We start from the raw sequence: 25,976 nt of genomic DNA on the forward strand, positions 1-25,976 counted from the left end.
ACCTCTCTCCTAGCTACTCCCCTGTTTCACCCCTCTGCAAATCCCTCCACTGGCTCCCAATTCCCCAACGAATCCATGATGTACAAAGCAATCCACAACCTGTCCCCTCCCTATACTGTATCTCTGAACTAATCTCCCACTATCTCATCTCATGTAATCTTCGATCCTCCCAAGACCTCCTACTCTCCTCTACACTCTTTCCTTCCTCCCACAACCTCCTCCAAGATTTCTCCTGAATATCCCCCATCCTCTGAAATTCCACACCTCAACACGTCTGATTAATCACCACACTTGGATCCTTCAGATGGAACCTGAAAACCCATCTCTTCAGGAAAGCCTAGAGCCTGCAATAACCATTCTGCGCCTCACCACCGCCAGAGCTGCCATCCCACCACTGCCAAAGCGGCCACTCCCCCGACCTTCTGTCTCTTCCCCATTATGCTGTAGAATGTAAGTCCGCAAGGACAGGGTCCTCTCCCCTCTGTACCAGTCTGTCACTGTAAATTTGTTTACTGTAAATAATATCTATAACCCTGTATGTAACCCCTTTTCTCATGTATAGCACCATGGAATTAATGGTGCTATATAAATAAAAAATAATAGTAATAATAATAAATGCTTTAGGTTTCTTTGTCTATGTTGATTGCTGAAGTGTAAGCTCTGATGTCCTTTCACTATTCTAAAGGTACCTTCACACTAAACAACTTCACAACGATATCGCTAGCGATCCGTGACGTTGCAGCGTCCTGGCTAGCGATATCGTTGTGTTTGACACGCAGCATCGATCAGGATCCTGCTGGGAGATCGTTGGTCGCTGCAGAAAGTCCAGAACTTTATTTCGTCGCTGGACTCCCTGCAGACATCGCTGAATCGGCGTGTGTGACGCCGATTCAGTGATGTCTTCACTGGTAACCAGGGTAAACATCGGGTTACTAAGCGCAGGGCCGCGCTTAGTAACCCGATGTTTAGCCTGGTTACCAGCGTAAAAGTAAAAAAAACAAACACTACATACTTACCTTCAGCTGTCTGTCCCCGGCGCTCTGCTTCTCTGCACTCCTCCTGCATCCTGTGTCAGCGTCGGCCAGGCGGAAAGCAGAGCGGTGACGTCACCGCTCTGCTTTCCGGCCGCTGTGCTCACAGTCAGTGCAGGAAAGCAGAGCGCCAGGGACAGACAGCTGAAGGTAAGAATGTAGTGTTTTTTTTTTTTACTTTTACGCTGGTAACCATGGTAAACATCTGGTTACTAAGCGCGACCCTGCGCTTAGTAACCCGATGTTTACCCTGGTTACCGGCATCGTTGGTCGCTGGAGAGCTGTCTGTGTGACAGCTCTCCAGCGACCAAACAGCGACGCTGCAGCGATCGACATCGTTTTCGGTATCGCTGCAGCGTCGCTTAGCGTGAAGGTACCTTAACTCTAAAATGACTGCTGCATTCCCTGACTAAGCTTTTGCATAGTTTCTGGTAATCCCTCCTGATTGGCTTCACTAAACCATATGATGCAAAAGCTGCAAGAAATTATGGGAAAGTCTGTGCCTGTGTCTCTGTACCTGAGGTCATTTGATCCTTCTCTGGCTGATTCAATCTCCTGCTTTGTATAAAATTGTGGCTGCAATGTTTGGAACGTACCAAGCAAGTCAAATCGCAAATTGGTCAATTTTGTCGTTACAAGCAGATTTCATATCCTTCATATTGAACAGAATTGCTCTTCTTTAATCAAATCTGGAGGATAATTGTAAATCCTTCAGTCAATGTTACTTTTACCTTTGCTGGATTACAAAATGAGACTTTGATCCATTAAATGCATTGTGTGTTAGTCTGAAGCTAATGACTTCTGGCAAGAAGAAAAACAGGAAATATCAGTTCCTCATGAGGCCTGTGTTGTAAAGTGCTTTAATAATTCATTATGATGATTATTATTAGGCAGGACTGGTCTAGACATAAGGAAAGGTGTTCTCTCTCCCACCACTTCTAAAGGTACTAACTTAGCGCTACCTTCATCACAATCAGGACCTGTTCTCAAGTACAATAAATGCAGTACTTTGAGAGCCATCACAGCTTGGCCCAAGTTTTACGTGCATTAATTCGTCTGCAACAAGGTTGCAATATGCACAGTCAACTTTGTAAAAACTAAGTCATATTTCTTAACAGTGAATCTTATTCACCAAGAGGTTGTACCCAATCTCCAACTTTTTCAGAACAGATATGTCACGGTTCCACCCCTCAGGGTGTCTGGGATGCAGTTACTGACAGCTCGGCTGTGCAATCTGGCACAGGGGTGTGCTGAATCTGTCAGTACTTTGCTTGAGAGCATAACCACCCAGTCTGGTTCAGGGGCATGCATAGTTGTCAGTGTGTTGATTGACAGCTCGACTATCCAATCTGAGAGGCTCCCTGTGCCTTGAGTTCTATTTATTTGATCTGTTGCCTGACCTTGGACTTCGTTCTGACCATTCGCCTGTTTAACCCCTTCAGTTCTGATCCGTTATCCTCCCGGGACTCTGACCTCAGAACATTACCTGACTACGCTTTTGTCTCTTCCTTCTGTTTATGACGTACCCTCCTGGCATCTGACTTTGGACTCCATGACCACTTTGACTCACGGCCTTGCCGTGAGAAGTGACTAGCATCACAAGATATATGTCTTTCCATAATAGCCACTATTGTGACGTGGGAAATTACTACAATGGCCAAGTGATAGTTAAGACTGTTCTAATGAATGTAGTAAATATTAGCACGGTTTATTAGAGATCAACGAATCAAAGTCGCTATGATTTTTTTTGTAATTTGTTCTATTTGAATAAAGCAAATTGGCAACAACTTTTCACAACTATTTTGGGAAGGGTTGCGACGCAAGTCAAAGACCTTATTAACATGCATGCAGCCTACTCAGTGTGAGAACTGCTGGAGACCTAAGCATTAGTGCCAGAAGACCAGAGGAGGAACTGCTGGCAAGCTGTGGCAGCAGTACAGGCAAGAGATAGGGTGAGTATGATATTTTATGATTATTTTAGTCTCTTCCCTCCAGTACAACCTCAGAGCATAGTAAATGTCTATAAATGGCCATCAGGGCTCTTTTGATTCTCATCAAATAAACTTGCTGCAAATTCAATTTCTTATTTGAATTCAAGCAAATTTTCAGAATTCAAATTTTGTGAGATGTCTGCATGTATACTGTATGCACAGATAGCGAAATCACTTCCCAGAGGTTGCCCACATGCTTTATTAAAGGAAACCACTAATGGTTTTAATGTGCAGGACAATAGCATTGTAGTGATGTATGTTCACCTCACAAAAAGTGAAAAATGACCTTTATTCTTCCCGTGAGCCGCTGGCTTTCAGTTGTAGAGGTGTGCCTGGAGTGGCTACAGCCATCACTAACAGCTGTAATCATGCCCTTACACTTCAGTAAACAGCTCGCTTTACACAGATACGCTGCAGAGCAAGCTGTCAATCAAAGAAATGGGGCGTATTTACGAGCGCAGCTCACTGTGTACTGAGAAATGACTGATCTCTCCAGGCACGCCTCTATGACTAAAAGCGGGCTTCTTGCAGGGAGAAATAAAGTAGTCGCACTCTGGGTAGATTCACCCAATTAATTGACCCACATACATGAAACATGGACCGATAATTCTGACCAGACTTTGATCAGAATTTGATTAGAATTACATCCATTTTTCTCATAAGTGAAAAAAATCTTCTCCAGCTCCTACTTTCTATCAGTCTGTGAAAATTGAACCGCACTTGAATGTCATGCAAGTGCAGTCAGATGTTTTCACGGACCATTAGACTTGTATGGCCAATTTTGATTTGAACCTCCGGTTCAAAATCAAATGTGTATCCAATTTTGAAACACTCGGTATGCAGAAAATATTGGACAGGTGTACTGCCTCATAGAATATCATAGGTACAAGTGCTATCTCTGAAAATCACGGATTGTACTTGTATGAGAAATTCAGTTGTGTGCTCTTTTAGTAAGGCAGCATTGTAACGCTGTTACTCTCCAGTTTAACCCTATATTTGCAGGTTAATAGCATTTGGGAATATAACGGGTTCCCCTTAAGAAGCTGGGAGTCAGAGATATGAAGAATATGAAGATATAAATATAATTACTTTTTTTCTTCTTACGTCCACACCCGTACTTAAAGGGGTTGTCCGGGTCAAATTGATAAGTCTGCAGCCATTCTGTGTCACTGCTGACTTTTGAACCTCCCAGCGCACAGACTGGGATCTGAGAGGATTTGTCAGTTTCTGAGCCAGGACCGGATGGTATTTATATGTTATACATACCTCCGGCCAGAACCCATCCAATGGCCACAGCCTTGCTTCATAGACTTTCATGGAGCAAGGCCATGCCCTCTTGTCAGACACGCCCACTGGATAGCCTCTTTAGTCGGGGTGCGGCCTCGCTCCATACAAGTGTATGGAGAGAGGCCACGTTCACTAGTTGGGTTCTGGCCAGGAGTATGTGGAACTTTTCAACCTCTTCCCATATATCATGCTCCAAACATAAAGATACCAAGTGAAAATTGTTGGTGAAGAATCAACAACAAGTGGAACACAGTTGTGAAGTTGAATTAAATTTATTGGTTATTTTAAATTTTTGTGGAAATTCAAAAACAGAAAAGTGGGGCGTGCAATATTATTCATCCCCTTTAACTTAACACTTTGTTGCACGACCTTTTGCTGCGATTACATCTGCAAGTCGCTTGGGTATCAGTTTTGTACATCGAGAGACTGAAATTCTTGCCCATTCTTCCTTGGCAAACAGCGCGAGCTCAGTGAGGTTTGATGGAGATCGTTTGTGAACAGTAGCTTTCAGCTCTTTCCACAAATTCTCGACTGGATTGAGGCCTGGACTTTGACTTGGCCATTCAAACACCTGGATACGTGTCACGGAGCTTCCACGACAGAGAGGTTCCAGAGAACTGCAGCGCTCTGGGCCTCGTTCACACACGATGAACAGAAGCTCTTCTCCTGAATTCAGACTTGGCTGTCTTGTGCCAGCAGGGCAGGAGTTAAACCTTGTTACTGAAGTTACTGAGAGCTTGGTCTCTCAGCTGATTTGGTTTTTGTAATCTCCACTCCTATATAGACTCAGCTTTGACTACAACTGTTGTCAGTGATCAGTTCTGCTGCCTGGCTTGAAGTGGGAAGGAGCATGGTATTAGGATCTTGGAGGTTTATTTACAGAGATTGATGTCTGCTGTTTTGGTTGCATGTTAAACCTGTTTTCCTTCCTAGTTTTTTAATTCTTTTCCCTTCTCTGTGTTTTTTCTGTGGTTGTGTGAGCATTTGGTGAGTTTGAGATTTTAGTTAGCTTGTCTGCATTCCCTGTTTAATTGTCGTATTCATACACTGGTCTAGTCCACCTCCCTTGGGGGGAGAGGGGGCCACGGATAGGGCCTGCACAGGAGCCAGGGATTTGCTGGCGGCTCAGGCGTCCTAACCATTATAGGTACCCCTGAGATAAGGGAAAGCCAGGGCCCCATTATAGTGGCAGGGACAGGGGCGGGTCCCAGTACGTCGTCCTGTCCCTTTATCACCGTTAACGGCGTGACAATACGTTTATTTGAGAACCATTCCATTATAGATTTTGCTTTATGTTTGGGATCATTGTCTTGTTGGAAGACAAATCTCCGTTACAGTCTCAGGTTTTTTGCAGACTCCAACAAGTTTTCTTCAAGAATGGTCTTGTATTTTGCTCCATCCATCTTTCCATCAATTTTAATCATCTTCCCTGTCCCTGCTGAAAAGCAGGCCCAAACCATGATGCTGCCACCACCATGTTTGACAGTGGGGATGGTGTGTTTGGGGTGATGAGCTGTGTTGCCTTTAAGCCAAACATATCGTTTGGCATTTTTGCCAAAAAGTTAGATTTTGGTTTCATCTGACCAGAACACCTTCTTCCACATTTTTGTTGTGTCTCCCAGGTGGCTTGTTGCAAACTTTAAACAACACTTTTTATGGATATCTTTGAGAAATGGCTTTCTTCTTGCCACTCTTCTATAAAGGCCAGATTTGTGCAGTGTATGGCTGATTGTTGTCCTATGGACAGACTGTCCCACCTCAGCTGTAGATCTCTGCAGTTCATCCAGTGATCATGGTCCTCTTGGCTGCATCTCTGATCAGTCTTCTCCTTGTTTGAGATGAAAGTTTAGAGGGACGGCCGGGTCTTGGTAGATTTGCAGTGGTAGGATACTCCTTCCATTTCAATATGAATGCTTGCACAGTGCTCCTTGGGATGTTTAAAGTTTTGGAAATCATTTTGTATCCAATCCGGCTTTAATCTTCTCCACAACAGTATCACGGACCTGCCTGTTATCTTCCTTGGTTTTCATGATGCTCTCTGTGCTTCAAACAGAACCCTGAGACTATCACAGAGCAGGTGCATTTATATGGAGACTTGATTACACACCGATGGATTATATTTATCATCATCAGGCATTTAGGACAACATTGGATCATTCAGAGACTATTCTGGAGTTAGTTTGCTGCACTGAAAGGAAATGGGCCGAATAATATTGCACGCCCCACTTTTCAGTTTTTGAATTTCCACAAAAATTTTAAATAACCAATAAACTTCGTTCAACTTCATAATTGTGTTCCACTTGTTGCTGATTCTTCACCAAAGATTTATATTTGGTATCTTTATGTTTGAAGCATGATATGTGGGAAAAGGTTGAAAAGTTCCAGGGGGCCGAATACTCTCGCAAGGCACTTTATCAATTTGGGCTGGACAATCCCTTTAAAAGGGTGGCTATTTTTTTTTCTTTATTTTAACAAAATGTTGTTGAAGGCATGATTTTGTAAAAAAGGTGGCACACTAAAACAAAGTGTATCTACACCCGCCGCGTATCTTGAAGTTTATGCTCTGTAATATAAACATACATCATAGTAGGGAACCTGTTTTTCCAGTTCAGTCCTTAGTAAACTTTAGATCAGATTTCACCGCAGTGATGTATTTATGACTTATGGTGTAAAAGAAAAGTACAAACACACAAACAATTGATATATTATTCTTTATTGCTGGGAATAATCCATTCTAAATACATAATTTGCTCTTTTTGGTGATACATCCAATTTAGTGCTTGGAAGTACTGTAAGTACAATAGGTATACACGTTTTAACATAAAACAGATTTACTTTTTTACAGGGAATATCATCATTACATTACTTTTTATAATATACTGTATATATTTTTTCTTTCTTAATCTTTACTGTTTTGTCTGTAAAAAGTGTACGGCAGGTTATGTGCGCTGAAGGCAGCAGCAATTAATGCATATCAGCTGACAGAGAGACGTCATAGATTATTACATTCTCCAAGAAGTAGTAAGGTACAGTCCCAGCTCCTGCGTATATATTCTTATCTGTACATATCCTGAATATTTAGACCTCCTGCATTATTATAAGAGCTGTCATTAATTACCTGCCTTCTAATGTTAATGAGATGACTCTGTTGATTTTGTCTCAGCTTATACAGCAAAGCTGGCAAGTCAACTGGGCAAAACAGGAAATGACTACTCATCTTGACAGCTCCAGTGGCCAGTGTGACAGATGCAGTATTATTACATTATATATTATTTGATATATAATTGCAGATTTTCTATGTACACCAATAATTTTTAAAATAAGATTCTTGAACAAAATTCTCATTTAAATAATATATCCTCCTTACGCAATCAGACTTCACCCTATATAAAGTGATTGATGGGGTGACGTACACAACAATCTATTCACAGAGGTTACCGTAATTAAATGTTATCTTAGCAGGGAAATTCCTTTTAGTTACATAATCATTTAATTATTTTTCTTTAAGCTCACACGTTTGTCAAACCAAACTTGTTAGAGCAGACGATCAAATACTTAAATATTTTCCAGCACCCACATATATGAAGATGTAGATCAGATTAGGCTTAAAAAACCATTCTACCATTTGGGGGCTCATCATGGGGTCTCGGGCATGTTAGGCTTGCTGTAAAAAAAAAATAGCAGATCCCAAATGGACCCATTATAGTTCAACTTTTATGGAATCTATTCGGAAACTTCAGAAAACGACTATGTCACATCAGTCATGGTTTCTTTGTAGACGGGAGCCGTGACACTACTATAGAGAGAGTCCTTCTTGGGTTCTTTGGGAATGAATGAGTAAAAGTTATTTAAAAATGCACAAAAAGTTCTAAAGGTGACCACCAAGGTTTGCTCTTGAGGAACTATAAAAAACATTGGATGTAAATTGTGTTGAAGACAAGAATGTGTGTTAGCAACTAGAGATGGTGAGAATTGATTCGTAAGACCCGGTCTATTGGCCATGAAGGTAGTTTATGGTCATCGGACGATAAGTCTATGAAACCGGCCCCCAAGAGCAAGTATCGGCAGTTCTGTGAATTAACTAGCCACATGTCACATGAGCATCAAGACACAATCAAAAGTGGAGCCGCGATGCTGTCGCGTAAAAACTCCTCCCATCTGATACTGACATAATGGTTGAACCGGGTCCACTTTGCACCATTTCTAGCACCAATTAATATATAGTTGAAGGTTATTTTTTCTACAAATGGTGGTTGATCTATGTGCATGTGAGATCTGTCCATCAGCCTACTCCAGTAGAAAACCACACCACATAATAAAGCTGCCGTCCAATAGGTGGAGGCAGTGAAGAACTAGACACTTGTTGTTTAAAATACATATCAATACAATTTATTGGTAAGTATATTCCCACAGAAATTGCATAACATTTCGTTGATTTTCATCAGATATACAAATGTTTAAGTAGAAAATTGGAATCCTAGATAGACAGGTAAGTGCTATTTGGGTACGCTATCAACTGAGCATTTACCAGTCTGTCTTGGATTTCCAGATAGATGATGAAAGTCAATGTGACCGAAACGTTCTACATTTTCTATAGGAATACGCTTGTCAAGATTCCACTGCTCAGTGTGTCTTGGATGCAATGACTGACAGCTCAGTTGTCCAATCTAATGCAGGGGTGTGTTGAGCTGTTAGCATTTTGAGTGACAGCTCGGTCATCCAATCTTGGACTGCCAGGTCTTGAGCTTCCTTCTGGTGTTCCATGTTCCAAGTAATTACTCAGCTACTTAACTAAGCTATCTCTCCAAGATAACTGCCACTCATAGCTTTCATCTCCCTGTGGCTCGTCCTCTGCTTAGAGCTCTGAATTAAGACATAGGGATCTTCTGTTGCTGGACCATGGATTTGCCTATTGGCTAGCCATTTATATTACCCCTTTTGCCTTGATGTACTCTGACGTTGGAGTTCTGACTCTGGACTGTGACCTGACTACACATTACCCCTTTGAATATGATGAGCCCTCTTGGTTTTTTTTCGCTGGACCTCTTGACTACCCGTCCGTGAGTAGTGGCTAGCATCACAATACTTACAAATAAGTCATTCTGATATGTATTTTTCACTATTCATGCTAAGCTCTTCATTACGTGCTATATAAGGGGTGGGACACTACTTGTGACCCAACAGTATAGGAATGCCTTGTCCTTTTTTTTTCCAATGGGAGGAGGCTGATAGTCAGGCCTTGTCACATGACCTTCCATCTACTGTCATTTTGAGAACAAGATAGCTGTGCCAGGAAAATCATGTCTCCAACAGATGTGTTGAAGTAGGGTGCTTGTACTTTTCAATTTATTTTATTACTTACAGTCCGTGTAAGCTATTTCGATAGCAGCGGGCAGAGTGATGTATCGGCCACTTTAAAACAAGTGTTACATAAATATTTAATACTTTTAAAGTCTTTTTTTGTTTCTGATTATTACTAAATAGTAGTTACTTTGAGATATAGAGCCAAATATGGTTAAATAACGTAGGAAATACTTCGAGAATATGACATATTCCACTTATGGTTATATATAGCTGTATAAAGCAGTATTATAGAGCTCATAGACTCATACCGTAAAGGTATGCCTCAGGTTTAGTAACCTAGAAACATGGCTTCCGAGGATGGCTATCTCCATATTGTTGCACTGTATGGGAGCACCATATAGAGGCACAAAGTAAACAATTACATGAGGCATAAGAAGGATAGAAAATAAGCTTTGGACATAAAGAAAAATAATAATATCCATATAATATGTTTTCACAGCTTTTCCAAAACAGAATGTTTTATAATTGTGTATATCACAAAACTGATACAGTGTAAAAAGTTCTGGATACATAAAATAAATTGAACTTTCACATGTGAAAAAAAAGGTATAAAATGCTTAACATTAATAATGTATACATTCAGGACCCAAAACAAAAAGTTCATGGTCAAAATTGAGATATTTCCAGATAGGTTTCTATGGCGTCTGGTTGAGATATGGCTGGCGTGGCGACTCTTCATGGAAGAGAATTGATCCCTTGTTTTTGGGTCTAGTGGTGATACTATGATCTGGCAATTATATCATGCACTGTGCCAAACGTATCAGTATGTGGGTTAGATATCTGTTGTTCATGGGTTTAGCTATTAAAGACAGACAGGTGAGGAAAATTCGAGAACTACAAATGGTCTCGTTAAAGAGATTCTGAGGGAAACAATTGCCGTACATTTTCTATTCCATTTCTCAGAAAAGAAAGAATATGGGGCCGATTCATCAAAGCTTTTACGCTTCAAAAGTGGTGTAAAAGTTTTGAAAAGTTACAAAATTTTTGTGCAATGTGGAGCTGAACCAAAACTTTGCGATTTTTGGAGTTTTTGCACCTATTTGGATCAGCTTTGAGAGCCAGGGCGGCAATGTGGCTATGCCCGCCATCAAAATAATCAAATCTTATGGCATTTTTTGTGCCAGAAACACTACTCTAGTTTCCCAACTGTAGTAGCTTTTCCGCTACAGCACCACTTACTAGAGGCGCTAAATTCATTAAATAGCATGTGCCAATAAATGAATGAATTCGGGGGCTTGCACTCTGCCAAGACTGGCGCGAAGCGAGCCTGTGCTACTCCCGTCTTGATGAATCAGCCTCAATCTATTGAAGCAGAAATAAAATATTCATTGACCTGTATGGAAACAGCAAATTTCCACCTTTAACACCTCTAGTCTTTACATAATCAGTCTACATAAAGTTCAAAATAACTTTTCAAGTTGTAGTTTGCAGTCCTATCTGTGGGCAGCACGGTATAGATAGGAGGAACCGAGCAGATGGATACAACATGGTATAGATAGGAGGAACCGAGCAGATGGTTACAATATAGTATAGATAAGAGGAACCGAGCAGATGGATACAATATGGTATAGATAAGAGGAACCGAGCAGATGGATACAACATGGTATAGATAGGAGGAACCGAGCAGATGGATACAACACAGTATAGATAGGAGGAACCAAGCAGATGGATACAACATGGTATAGATAGGAAGAACAGAGCAGATGGATACAACATGATATAGATAGGAGGAACCGAGCAGATGGATACAACATGGTATAGATAGGAGGAACAGAGCAGATGGATACAACACGGTATAGATAGGAGGAACCGAGCAGATGGATACAACAAGTTGTACATAGAAGGAACCGAGCAGATGGATACAACATGGTATAGATAGGAGGAACCGAGCAGATGGATACAACACGTTATAGATAGGAGGAACCGAGCAGACGGATACAACAAGTTATAGATAGGAGGAACCGAGCAGATGGATACAACACGGTATAGATAGGAGGAACCGAGCAGATGGATACAATATGGTATAGATAGGAGGAACCGAGCACATGGATACAACATGGTATAAATAGGAGGAACCGAGCAGATGGATACAACATGGTATAGATAGGAGGAACCGAGCAGATGGATACAACACGTTATCGATAAGAGGAACCGAGCAGATGGATACAACAATGTATAGATAGGAGGAACTGAGCAGATGGATACAACACGGTATAGATAGGAGGAACCGAGCAGATGGATACAACAAGTTATAGATAGGAGGAACTGAGCAGATGGATACAATATGGTATAGATAGGAGGAACCGAGCAGATGGATACAATATGGTATAGATAGGAGGAACCGAGCAGATGGATACAACACGGTATAGATAGGAGGAACCGAGCACATGGATAAAACACGTTATAGATAAGAGGAACCGAGCAGATGGATACAACATGGTATAGATAGGAGGAACCGAGCAGATGGATACAACATGGTATAGATAGGAGGAACCGAGCAGATGGATACAACACGTTATAGATAAGAGGAACCGAGCAGATGGATACAACATGGTATAGATAGGAGGAACCGAGCAGATGGATACAACATGGTATAGATAGGAGGAACCGAGCAGATGGATACAACACGTTATAGATAAGAGGAACCGAGCAGATGGATACAACATGGTATAGATAGGAGGAACCGAGCAGATGGATACAACATGGTATAGATAGGAGGAACCGAGCAGATGGATACAACACGTTATAGATAAGAGGAACCGAGCAGATGGATACAACATGGTATAGATAGGAGGAACCGAGCAGATGGATACAACATGGTATAGATAGGAGGAACCGAGCAGATGGATACAACACGTTATAGATAGGAGGAACCGAGCAGATGGATACAACACGGTATAGATAGGAGGAACTGAGCAGATGGATACAACATGGTATAGATAGGAGGAACAGGGCAGATGGATACAAGTCGGTATAGATAGGAGGAACCGAGCAGATGGATACAAAGGTTTGCAGGAAATAATTCTTTATAAAGCCTCATTCAGGTGCTAATTTTTTCACATATTTTATCGGTGGCCACGTGCGTCAGAACGATGTTAATCTATAAGTTAGCCCCATATCTGCAAGTTAATGGCATTATTTTACATTTCAGGTTCCCTTTAATAAATTGGCCCCTTGGTCTGTAAAAAAAAGGAACATGTCCATAGAACATAATGGGGATGTGTACATGAATCACGGACATCTGAGGGAGACCTTACTTGAATTTAAGTCCATTTTATCTCTGTCCTTTGCTAATCCAGTGGGCAGTTTTACTTAGTGATTGACATCTATCTCTGCATTTATGTAGAAAATGTCAATCACTTATTAGGACAGCCCACTGGACTTTTAAATAGTATATTGAGTATTTTCTATAAAAATATATTCATGAATTTGCTTAGATCCTTCTATGCCTCCTATAGATCAAACACCATGTTCATTGTCACAGGTTCCCATTAAATAGCTCTTAATGTGCAATGAATTGTTTGTACTAATCTCTTGTTACAACCTGAATCTGTCCAGAGCTGCAATCACTAATCCACAGGCTGAAATCTGCCAACATTCCCTTCTGGCTCAGTGACTACACAGAGCTTGTTTTCGGTGTATTGAATTCTAGGAAGAGACACCTTCATATCGGGGACTGTGCAATAGTCTCGTGCCAGGGACTGTGCAATATTCTCCTATCTGGGACTGTGCAATAATCTCCTACTGGGGACTGTGTAATAATTTCATACCGGGAACTGTGCATTAATCTCATACCGGGGACTGTGCAATATTCTCCTATCTGGGACTGTGCAATAATCTCCTACTGGGGACTGTGCAATAATCTCCTACTGGGGACTGTGTAATAATCTCATACCGGGAACTGTGCATTAATCTCATACCAGGGACTGTGCAGTAGTCTCATGCCAGGGACTGTGAACTAATCTCATACCGGGGACTGTGCAATAATCTCATGCCGGGGACTGGGAAATAATCTCCTACCCAGGATTGTGCAATAATCTCATACTGGGGACTGTGCAATAATCTCATACTGGGGATTGTGCAATAATCTCCTACTGGGGACTGTGCAATAATCAACTACTGGGGACTGTGCAATAATCTCATACTGGGGACTGTGCAATAATCTCCTACTGGGGACTGTGCAATAATCTCCTACTGGGGACTGTGCAATAATCTCCTACTGGGGACTGTGCAATAATCTCCTACTGGGAACTGTGCAATAATCTCATACTGGGGACTGTGGACAAATCTCCTACTGGGGACTGTGCAATAATCTCCTACCGGGACTGTGGACTAATCTCATACCGGGGAATGTGTAATAATCTCAAACCGGGGACTGTGAACTAATCTCATACCAGGGACTGTGCAATAATCTCATACAGGAAGAAATAAGTATCCTAGTTCGCGAGATCAGCTGACATGGAGGAGTTAGCTAAAGGGTTGACTTTTACACCATCCTATAATTAGCAGAGATGAAGAAATTATAAACTGAAATGTTTAACATTAGCACATCCTGAAAAATGTTCACTTGGTCATAGTCATAGCTAACATGAAAGGATCATGTTCAATTAATTTGGTCATATATAAATAACTCTATGCAAAACAAGCTATTAATAAAAAATATATATGTGTGTGGGGTAAAATAACTTACAAGAACATTTTAAGTTAAACTTTGAAAGGTTCGAGGTGCTCACTTCCGGAGGTGAGCGGTGACGATGATGATGTGACACCGCGCTTTTGCCGATAACTCTTCAACGATAGGCAAGTATCGTGCCCGTATCTCAGCAATTGTGTATGGTCATGCCATCATCAGTTCCCCTTACCTGTGAAAGTGAGCAGCACCAAATAATCCCTTTAAAGATAAGGCTCAATAACAGTGTCGATCAGCAGCTACTCACAACAGTAATCCAACATCCTCCATTACACCAGGAAAGCACCAAAGAAGGTTTTGTGTTCAACAGAGATGTCAAGTGGAGTGCTGGGATTTATATGCACCTTCAGCTGATCATTCTTGTACAGATGAAGAAGACCACCCAAGTAAATGGGTTGGTATTTTTTATTGCTCTGTGTACAAATTGAAATTCCACTGAGAATAATTTCCGGCTCTGGATAGTTGGGGTTGTACTTCATGATGCTCTGTGAAATAGTCTTGTCATCAAAGCACGTATTACTTGGAGGGCGGAAAGACAATTGAGAATACACAAAATAAAATCCTTCTTCGGGAATGATGATGGATTTGTTGGAATATATCATTCCATTTCTGAGAAATGCCAGGCCAAGGGCGGGTTCCCATTGCAGATCTTCAGCCTTTGGATCAGTTTGCTTTGTGCCTGGGAAGATATTAGCAGTTTATGCATTAGTTAGATGTTGAGTTAGATCGAACAACTTAGTTGTCTGACATAAAACGTGCACAACAAGAACGTTCCCAACATTAATGCTAAGAGAGTCCATATTGCCAAGTGTCTGTTTGGCCTGTGCTTGATTGGTATCGGTCAGCATACTGCATACTCTACGCTATTCTATACTTTTGCATCCAGTTAAAAAATGGAGGGCGTTGTTCACACGTTGCGTTTTTGCCGCGTCTTCTAACGCATTTCAACCTCAGAAAAAATGCAGCATTTTTCAATACAAACAAAGTGAATGTGATTTCAGAAATCTCATTCATAAACTGCTTACCGTACTTTTTCCTTGAGAATTTGAACCATCTTTTCTCAAATCTGCAGTATGTCTATTATGTCAATGTTTTCGCAGCATTTTTCATTCATTCAAATACATGGGAAAAATGGAAGTAAAAAATGCATCTAAAATGCACGTATTTTAAGCAACACAGAAAAGAATATACTGCAAATACTCTAGGTGTGCACATTGCCTAAAAAATAGCATAACAGAACATGGCATTGAGTAAAGACAGTCATCGGCCTTCATTGCACGTATATAACTGATAGCTCCAGTTTTGGCATTGAAATATATTTAATTATACAAGAGGGGACTCCAGCAGCTAAGAAGAGACATCTCAGCAACCCCATTATTTAGTGTGCATACTGATGAGAGACAGGCAGATAATAGGGTGTCTCTGGTGAACGCTTTGCCTAGTGCTTTCTTGCTTCTCCTAAGGTTGGAGAATAAGAATCCATAACATGTATACACTGGGTCAGAAGGAACTTTCCAGCCCCTGATCTACCACTGCTCAGAGCAGAAGGAAGCTGGAGAATCACTGGGATGGCTGAACATCTGACACAAACAGAGCTGCCATTTCATTTCCCATGAGGCCTGGCTCAACATTGGCACCTTCAAAGTATCAGTGGAGCATTTCTGAAGTTCTCAGAACTCTCTAAGTTCTGATTGTCTCTCAGATGCTCCAGTTGTGTAAATGCCCATACTTACACAGTGATAATATGCAGAGAGCTTACTGGAACCACAGGGGAGGCTCCAAGTAACATAACCGCCCTTAAATATCTATATATCGACAGTTACATCACTGGAGCTTCCCCACGCAGACTCAGTGTTTAGGGTCATTTCTGTGCAAAATCTCCCGGGCTATCCTACTAGTTGTAATTTGGGCATGCCATGATAGCTCCTCTAAGATGATATTTTAGGTAAGGTCTCATTCATACTTTAGTTTTACCAGTAGGTGCATTTCAGTGGGATATTAACCTGTGCAAACCCAGCCTAGACTGTAACCCAGTACCGTCGCATACATTGAAGCCGTCTGCAACTGTCACATTGATCTGCAGAAATTGTCCCATTCATCTGAGTGAGGCTTACAGGTAGCTATGCACTTGTTTCGGAAACAACCAAATGCAGACAGAACAAATTCATCAATCGTGGGAATTTCTGTCAGATGTGGATGTAAATTTACAGGTCTCTGCACCAACAACGAATTGGACGTCTACAATGCAGGAGAAAAGTTTTAGAAGAAAATTCATGAAGACTGACGTAGTGTACAATTGCACTATGCCAGTCTTGGCACCATGCTAGTCTTGCTGAAAAAAAGGCGCTAAATTAATTACGAGATGCACACCACTTAATGAGTTAGGTGACTTTTCTAAGTGGCATTCAATGCACCAGAAAAGCTATTCCACTTTTTAGGATTCCTACTTCCAATAGTTGGCACTAGAGTTCTCTGAAGAGACTATTTGCAAATTTAAGTCCAATAGGACCATTGAAAGACTTAATATTCTCCTCTCCTTGGCATGTCAGGCTTGGCATGTCACTCTCCACAAGGAAAAATGTTACCCCATTGGATTCCATATTTCATTAATTTGATGGGTGGTCGTGGCCACATATCTCCATCCCACCCCAGCTCTGCCCATTTCAGTGGAGCTGAGTCAAACAGGCAGAAGATGCAAAAAGTGGCAAAATGTTTGTGTAATTCCCCAATTTTCAAATCTATTAAAGCTTTGATGAATCGGCTCCTCAGATCCCAGATGTTGGTCTCCTTATAGGATGGAACTATCCCTTTTTCCTACCTTTTACGTTTGTGTACAACGCATTTGCAACCTTTAGAGTTAATCATTGACCGCAGAGGTTATTCCCGCCATCATACCTCACCAATGGGATCCATGATGCACGTAGTATGGCGATTGACCTCTAAACCCCTGAAAATAAAGGCTGGGAATAAAATCAGTATTGAATTGTTGGGGAAAGAAGTGATTTGTGCTGTTTCTTTTGTGTTTATTAATTATTTTTCTTACTACATCTCTACATCAGGAGCTTTGTTTTTTAATTTGTCCTTTTTAATTTCTTGATAAGTTGAGTAGTCCCTTTAAATGTAAATAAAAGGAAACTGCTAGTTAGAGTGACAGTACTGTGTTAATAGGTAACAAGACATAAAGATAACATGAAATAATGGTTAAAAAACTCTAAAAACTTTTCAAGGGTCTTTGTTTTTTAAAGATAGAAATTTAGAATCAGTAGAATCAGTACCTGTTAGGTGAGCCTTGGGTCTTTTATCGGAGGCCGGATTGGTCCCTTAATTAAAATAATAATGATTATTGCACAGTCATGTGAAATAAAAATAATTAAAAAAAATGCAATTTAGGAAAAAAAATTACATTTATGGCCTATCCATGTCCTTTACTGGAGCACTGTAGGTCTTTCACTGCCATAACTGAGGCAGGAGCGTTCATGTATGTCTGGTGGTTGGTAGTTTTTCTTGAACTGTAGTGACGAGACCACATTACCATAGTGGGCATTGCGGACCCTTCGTACTTATGGCCAATGGGCATAATGGGTTTGTGAACCCCGAAATCATACATTAGTAATCAAATTATGATCATAGAAAGCTCATTTAAATCTACTAATTGCAATGTGGGTGTATCAAAATAGTTATTAATAACTAAGACATTAATAATATTATTTAAAGGAATTGGTCAACAAGATTTCACCCCCCCCCCCCAAACTGTTTATATGAGCATGTCGCTCTTTGAAAAGAAACTTCAGCGATACCTTTACATGGCCAGTCCGATCCTCCGTTCCTGGTAAATCAGCTTTTAAATTAATATGCAAATGAAGCTGAATGACCATGATAGATCTGAAACCTTTGTCACTCCAGCTCTATTCCCAGCCCACCATGACCACCTCCTGCTGCTTGTCTGATGGCTTCTTTGTTTAAAGTCCCACAGCATAGAGGCTGTCAGTCAGGCAGGAAGATGTGGCGCTGAGTGGGGAATAGAGCTGGAGTGACAGAGGCTTCGGATCTACTATAATCCTTCAGCCTCATTTGCAAATAAATTTAAACCCTGATGTCTCCGTAATGGAGGATCAATTGGCCATATAAAGGTATTGCTCAACTTCTCTTTATATGGAGGCAGTGCTAGACTGAGAATAGAGCTGGAGTGACGGAGGCTTCAGATCTACCGTAGCCATTTACATATCAATTCAAATGCTGATTGCTCAGTAATAGAGAACGGACTGGCCGTGTAAAAGTATTGCTGGACTTGTCTTTGAAAGTGCTACATGTGCTTAGAAGTAGTTTGGAGAGTTAAATCTTGATGACAGATTCTTTAAAAAAAAAAAAATCTAATATAGAGGTATAATTTTTACTTTTCAGCCAGTCTCTTATCGATTAAGTACATTTTGAACTAATAGAAATTAAAGTTTATATAACCTACCTTGCTGTTTGTCCATGTGTCCCTGTAAGTAAAGATAAAAATAATGAGTGAAAATGATAGTAGTAATAAAAAATTCTCGATTTTTCACTGATAATACATGAAAGATGCAAGCAGTAATAATAAAGTTTTAGCATGAAAAATTGCAATGTATCCTCTCAATATCATAACGATATATGTCATACTGCCGCCAATTATTATCATTGTATTTTGTGTTTTCTTATTTACCGTGTTCACTAAACAGTAAAACCGACCTGTTAATATGATTGTTCAGGTCAGCATGAACGCTCACATACAAAGCATGCATATTTTTTATTTTAAAAAAAATTTTTTGCTTTTATCGCCATTTTCCGAGAAATTTTATATTTTCAATTTTCTGGATTTTCTGATGGGTGATGGCTTATTTTTTTGCGCCCTGAACTGACATTTTTTATTATATAATTTTGGGGTAGATATGATGTTTTGATTACCTCTTATTGCATTTTATTGCAATGTTGCGGCATCTAAGAAACCGTAATTCTGTCTTTTCGATCTTTTTCTTTGTTAAGCCATTTACTGGTCAGATTAATTTATTTTATATTTTGATAGACCGGACTATAGCAAACGCATAAACACAAAATATGTGTATTTTTTATTTTTTTTAATTGTTTTATTTTTAACGGGGCAAAAGGGGGTGATTGGAACTTTTGTATTTTAATTATTTTTTCATATTTTTAAAAACATTTTGTTTTAACTTTTTATTTTCTTTAATAGTCCCCTTAGGGAACTTGAAGCTGTGAGATCGCTTCTGCTATTCGTGGCACTGCATCAGCACTGCTATGTATAGAGAAAATCACAATCTCCTATGAACGACAGCTAAAAGCCGGCTTTCTCAGGAGGATTGTAGTGACAGGGAAGGGGGTCATCAGCAGACTCCCCCTTGTCCGTAGGTAAAATGAAATCTTTATATGTTGAAAATCTGGTGGCAGTTTCCCTTTAAGCCCAACGTGCCTATAGTTGGGACACGTGGCTCTTCTGAAGCCAATGAAGAAGGTAGGTCCAGCCTTGGTGGACCCAATTCCATTTCCTATTGGATGATGAAAACAGTTGAGCTACCCCTTTCTTCTATCCCTCTATCCTCTCCTAAATGTATGGTTAGCAAGCAAGTGCTCGGATATGGAAACAAGCACCAGAGTCGAATTTTGATCTTTTGGTATTCAGCAATCGCTTTGCTATTGGCACCATTGGGTGAAGGCTAATAGGTCACCCAATAAATGAAATTAGATCCCCAAATAGGATACCAACTCTTTATTAATACTAAGTGATCATCATCATTATGTAGGAATCTTCTTTTTGAATATATTAACATTAATGACAATGAAATGGTCTTGTAATTATGAGAACATAGGCACGCACTGGGATTAGACAGTTGGTTGGAAATTTTCATTAGCTTACGTTACACATATGGGATTTTCCCATAATTCAGTTTTATGACACGTGAATTACACATGTCAAAAAAAGCCAGAGTTGTGGGACACCACTTCCTTATCGGCTTTTCTCACTCCTATTTTGTTAAAGGGACTATACACATTATCATCAATCTTCCTTAACTGAGGATCAGATTGACTTTTTTTTACTAGATATTTGTGTCTTAGAGATGAGACCGCGATTGCTCTAAATTAATAGCAAACTCAATTAGGGTGGAATGGCACATGAAGTGTCTGATACAATTGCGTAAGCCTCGAGTGGATTTGATAGAAATATTTTTTTTCCTTTATTCCAAAGATGAACTACCTTTTCTGGTCCAAGACCAATCCCAAAAGTCATAGCGAAATGTAAAAGGGTAATACTATCGGAGACATTTAGGACATATTGAACGTTTATGCCACCAATCTCTGCTAGATGCCAACTCAACTTTCTTGACTCCCGTCTTGACGATGGAAGAAGATCACCCTTCTCCTCCATTCACACTCCCGAGTGTGCAATTCTCTCCATTATAACTTACGTCAGTATTTCACTACAGGCTACCTATATAACTATTGGAGAAAAACTCACAAATGGCCACATTTACTTTTTGGAGTGCCACAAAATGGTTGGGAGACTCCAATTCTTCAGATACAATGTGATTAAAGAACTGGATGCACAACGCCGTATAATTATTTGCCAATCTCAATGCCTTTGTACTCTTGCATAAAAAAATAAGTATCAGCCACTAGACAAAGATTAGGACGTCTCTATCCAGATAGATCGTTATTACACAGAACAGATTGACATGATGCATTTTACTAACTCATGCTTCTAAACCCGTTCTTTGCTTTGCCTCAACAATTGTGCGTGATTCCAGTTTTATACTATTATTTTTATTTTTCTCAATTGCTAAAAAATCCTTATACATAGCTAAGGATTCATAAATGTTACCTTATTTTTTTGTTGCAGGCCTTCAGTAATCCTATATATATGCAGCGTCATAACTTGAAGCTTGTGGTTCCCATTGCAAAATATCTGGATTCATGAGTCCCGGGCACCTTGCTGCCATTTTCTCTACATCCCAGTTCCTATGTTTTTGTGTAAAGTTAAACTGGTTGTCCAGGCTTGGGGTTCAAGGTTTGGGAATCCTCACAGCTTGCACACTACACGCTGTCAGAATTGTCGCTGTCAGCGCCAGAAGGAGGTGGGTGCGTAACTACATGTATGGGATTTGCATTAATTCGATCACTTGCCAACTAGTTGTGCGCGGCTTCATTCAATACAAGTGAATTGAGTTACTAGCAATCAGGCAACCCCCACAAGTACTTATGCTGGCTAACAGATGTAAATCATTCAGCTGCGGCAAGAAAAACTAAATTTCTGAGCACTAAAAAATACTCAGAGGACCCCCGAGCGTGCTTGGGAAATCTCGAGTAACGAGTATATTCGCTCATCACTAACGATCACACTAAATATTAATGTGATTTAGTTTACTCTTTTCTTCTCTTTACATGATAATTTATAATAATAAAGTTTTAATTATTAATTTTGGAATGTATTCTTACTTTGCAGCATTTTTCCACAGCTGCCTGACACTGATGCACAATGCTGTACATGTACTTTACACTTGTCGTGAATGTCATAGAAGTCGTTCACCTGGTACTTTAGACCATTGATCATGAGATCCATCTTCCATGACACTACATACCATACATTCGCAAACGAAAGTTACCGCCGTCTGTGTTATAACATTAAATCATAACTTTTTCAATGATTGACGAAAGACAGGAAGTAAATATTCACGTGAAAAGCTCTAGGCATCTTATCCTTCTAGTGATGTAACAACATGGACCTTGTCCAAACCACACAAAGAACAGATTAAAGAGTTCTGCCTTTTTTGTGGTAGTTCAAAGTACACCACCAGACAATTGCTTAAATTGCAAATTCCGTAGTATTTCTGAAAATACAGCAGGGGAGCAAAGAGGGATTTCACAAGTCGGCAGTTTTCTTCATGCCTTGGTATTGAGAGACAGACATTTTTAGGGTTTTTTTTTCCTGTATTTGAGAGGTTCGTAACTTGGGACAGAGTTATATCATTTAGGACCACATTACTGCTTTTTTGCTTGTCCTCTCAGTAATAAAGTTCTACTGAGAAAACGCATTAAAACTACGGCAATCAGCCCAGTAAAGACCACCATAAGCATTAGACTAACATTGTCTGACCCCCCCATATCGTCAGGAATGGCCATCAGTCTGATCAATATGGCGTCTTCCGGAATCTACCCTAACAAATTATATTGGGGGACAGAAGCATCCAGCCGGTTGGATCTCTGACAGCCGATCCTTTTGTTTTCTGGGAAATAACCCACTGTCAGGGGAGTATGGCAGCTGCTGTCTCTTAGAGGACACAAGTGCTTGGCAGAGCCGAGCGTTGCTGTTTGCGGGTCTCCAAAATTTAGCTGTCTTCTGAATGATTTTTTGGCCAAAAGCTGTCTGTTATCTATTATGCGTGGGAGGGCTTGAAGAGAACCTGTCACCAGGTTTTTCCCATATAAAGTACGGCCAGCAACATTATGGCCTTTCCTACAACATACTGGAAAGCTGTAATAAAGTCCTCAATCCAGACAGCCGATCCCAAGGAAGAGCTTTTATCATACTCATGGAGGGCATTCAGGGCCGATGGGCATCTCTGGTCTTGATCCGGTCCTCCTCTCTTCTTACGATCATCGTCCTCCTTCCCTACTTCGTATCCTACGTCATCCACACTGTGTCCTCCTTCATGCTCCTATGCAACCGCACTTTTATATGCCCTGTTGAGAGCAGAGCTAAGTACTATAGTGCGCATGCTCCGGAGAACGGCCAAAGACTCAGAAGCAAAGTCGGCACGTGCACACTACAGTACTCGGCAGGTGAGAGAGAAGTGCGCCTGTGCAGGACGGCGATGGAGGACACTGTGTAGTTGATATGGGTCACGTCATTCACACAAAGCAAGGAGGACAGCAATTGGAAGAGCAGAGGAGGTGCAAGATCAAGACAAGAGATGCCCACCGGACCGGAGCACATTGTATGTGAGGATATTAAAAGCTATTTTTTGGGATCTGTAAACTGTATTCGGGACTTTTTTATGACGCTCCACTATGATGTAAAAAAAAGCCTTAGTGGTGATAGCCAAACTTTACATGGGGAAAACCTGGTGACAGGTTCTCTTTAGGCGACACAACTGGAATTAGGGTCTCTGACTACACATTATGCTGCTTCAAGCAACCACCCGGAGGCTGAGTCTCTTTAAGGATTATTGCCGTCTACACCAGCCCTATGCAATGACAAACATATGCTTCTATGCAGGCAACACTTTCAGGAGACAATACCCCCATACCATATATGAATTAGTAAGAAACTAAACCCTCTATGTGATTTTATGTAACTCAAGTCCTGTATTGACCATGGAAAAACGTTATTTGTATTTTTGTACTGAGCTGCAGCATCAGACAAATTAATGTACACAACAAACAATTGGAGACCGGGATGCCCTTCATTCTGACAATTCACGTGATTCATAGAGGATGGACCCTCACCGGTCAAAGATTGATGACCAAGACAAAAGCCATTGCTGGTTTAGAGAAGAAAAAAAAAATTGTAAAAGGCTAATACCTCTGCTTTTTCCCCAAAAAGTACAGAAATTCAATTGACTTTTTTTACAATGTCGATAATTAGAACTTCCTGTCATATCAATTATTATAGAACCAGCATAGTCATATACAGTGTATACTACGTAATGGCAGCCTAAATGTTGACCCTTTATACTATTTTATTTGTTATTTAATATTATTTAGATTGATATCATTATATATATATAATATAATTATTAGCATTATTATAGGATATATGATAAAGCTTAAGGAAAGCTCACCGTACTCCCAACTTCCAAATTGTCTAGTTTTTTTTCCTGCAATATATAAAACTCTAAAAACTTTTGACTATATATTGCGAATGGAACAATCTTTTCCATGCAGTTTTTCCGATATCTAAAAAAAAAAACTTTCCAAAATCTGTATAAGCATATTATTATTATTATTATTATTATTAATAAAATTATTAATACAAATAATTACTTAATAATTATTAAATAATGAACAAATAATGCAATCTTTCTGAATAGTCATGTATTTATTTGACCTACTTCCCATGCATTTCATAACTCACATTGATTGCAAGTTTTCTCATTATGACACTTCATGCTTGTCGTACTCAATAAAATGTTTAGCATGTATTATGAGCCTTCATTATTATCATCTAAGCTGTTTGCACATCTCCCTACTCAAAATGCCAATTAAAATTTTGGGACCGGAATGGGGTGCGGTTAGCAAGTTACATACACATCGACAGGTACAACAACCATAAGGAAGGATTAGATCCTCACCTGAGGCGGCAACCTTCCCTGGCAGCTTGGGTTACAACATTTTGGCAAAAACAGTATAGTCAGCCTCGGTAATCTCCTATTTCCTATTTGTAAGGGCATATTAAACAATAATGAGGTTTTTGGTGTCAGGGTATGGCAGACTGACCTTACATAATCCTTCCATGTGAAAGCATGGAGTACGCAGACAGTGAAGGGCCCCTTGGAAGAACAATATATGGACCCTTTGCAACCCAAGACCTCATCATAATATAAAATTTCACCTGCTTTGGAGGCGACAGTGGCCCCCTTACCTCTTGGGCCCTTGATGCACCAATGATATAAAGAGTTGAGAAATACAACAACCAGGTCAACGATATAAAAACCACAGTCGGAAGTTTATGGAAGTTTAAAGGGGGTTGTCCAGGCTTGGGGATTCTGGATTCTCTGATGCGGGGAGCCATTGGGCATGTGACCGCAAGTATGGGATTTGCATATATGCAGCCACGTGCCAACTAGACTTGTGCAAGTTAATTGAGTGAGTCTGGGAACGTCTAGTCGGAATGTGACCCCAAGTACACAATTCGCACAGGAGGATTCACAAGTCTACAGTCACATAAAGCGCCCCAAGCCTGGACAACCAAGTTTAAGTATTACAATTAGGAATTACCTTGTCTCTCTTGTCAGGAAAGCCACCTCGGAGTAGGAAAACTGCGAACACTGCCAAGGCGATGAGGAGAATGAAACAAAAAGCGACGGCCCATTTCAGCCTCCTAATACTCCTATCTTGAATACGCAGAGACTCTGAGCTGGAAGTAATATGATTCCTATCTTCTTGCAGCATTTCCTCTCTTGCTGGCATAGCTTTACTGAGTTCTGAGCTCTCGGCTTCGGTTCAGGATTGAGAAAGGCCCCGATGATCATGTTCTTATACAGGGGTCAGGCCCTAAATAAAGATCCAGCGCCCCCACCTCCTCTCCAAGTGTCCAGAGATCCACTCCCATCCTACAAGGGAGTGTTCCGCCTACAGTCGATACTCCTCACTTGTGCACTGGTGTAACTTCTGCTCAGCAATGTCTTAGGAAAGTCCCAGTAAGAGTAGGTGGTGATAGGATAATGAACTTGTGAGTGGGTTGTCACAATGCAAGTACACAAGGGATTTAGCACAGAGAGTGAAACAACAGCCAGAGGGAAATAGCACAATGATCATTGCTCAATTTAACTGTAGGGATTTTCTCCGTCACATTTGGAGCCTACACATTTATGGAACATTACTAGAAGTGACATTTATGTGCTGCCACAAATACTTGGA

The 25,976-nt window shown here is 40.5% G+C and overlaps 1 protein-coding gene across 1 annotated transcript; it reads right to left on the bottom strand.

Annotated features, from left to right (window-relative positions):
• Positions 1–7,006: 7,006 nt before the first annotated feature.
• TNFSF15 (TNF superfamily member 15) lies at positions 7,007–25,707 on the bottom strand. The gene is made up of 4 exons (XM_069748547.1): positions 25,335–25,707; positions 18,826–18,847; positions 17,639–17,683; positions 7,007–15,042 (listed from the first exon to the last, which is right to left on the bottom strand). The coding sequence occupies exons 1-4, from the start codon at positions 25,524–25,526 to the stop codon at positions 14,633–14,635; spliced, it is 669 nt and encodes a 222-aa protein (XP_069604648.1). The 5' UTR covers positions 25,527–25,707; the 3' UTR covers positions 7,007–14,632.
• Positions 25,708–25,976: the final 269 nt, after the last annotated feature.

Source organism: Ranitomeya imitator, chromosome 2 (assembly GCF_032444005.1).
Source record: "Ranitomeya imitator isolate aRanImi1 chromosome 2, aRanImi1.pri, whole genome shotgun sequence".
Taxonomy (NCBI): Eukaryota; Metazoa; Chordata; class Amphibia; order Anura; family Dendrobatidae; genus Ranitomeya; species Ranitomeya imitator.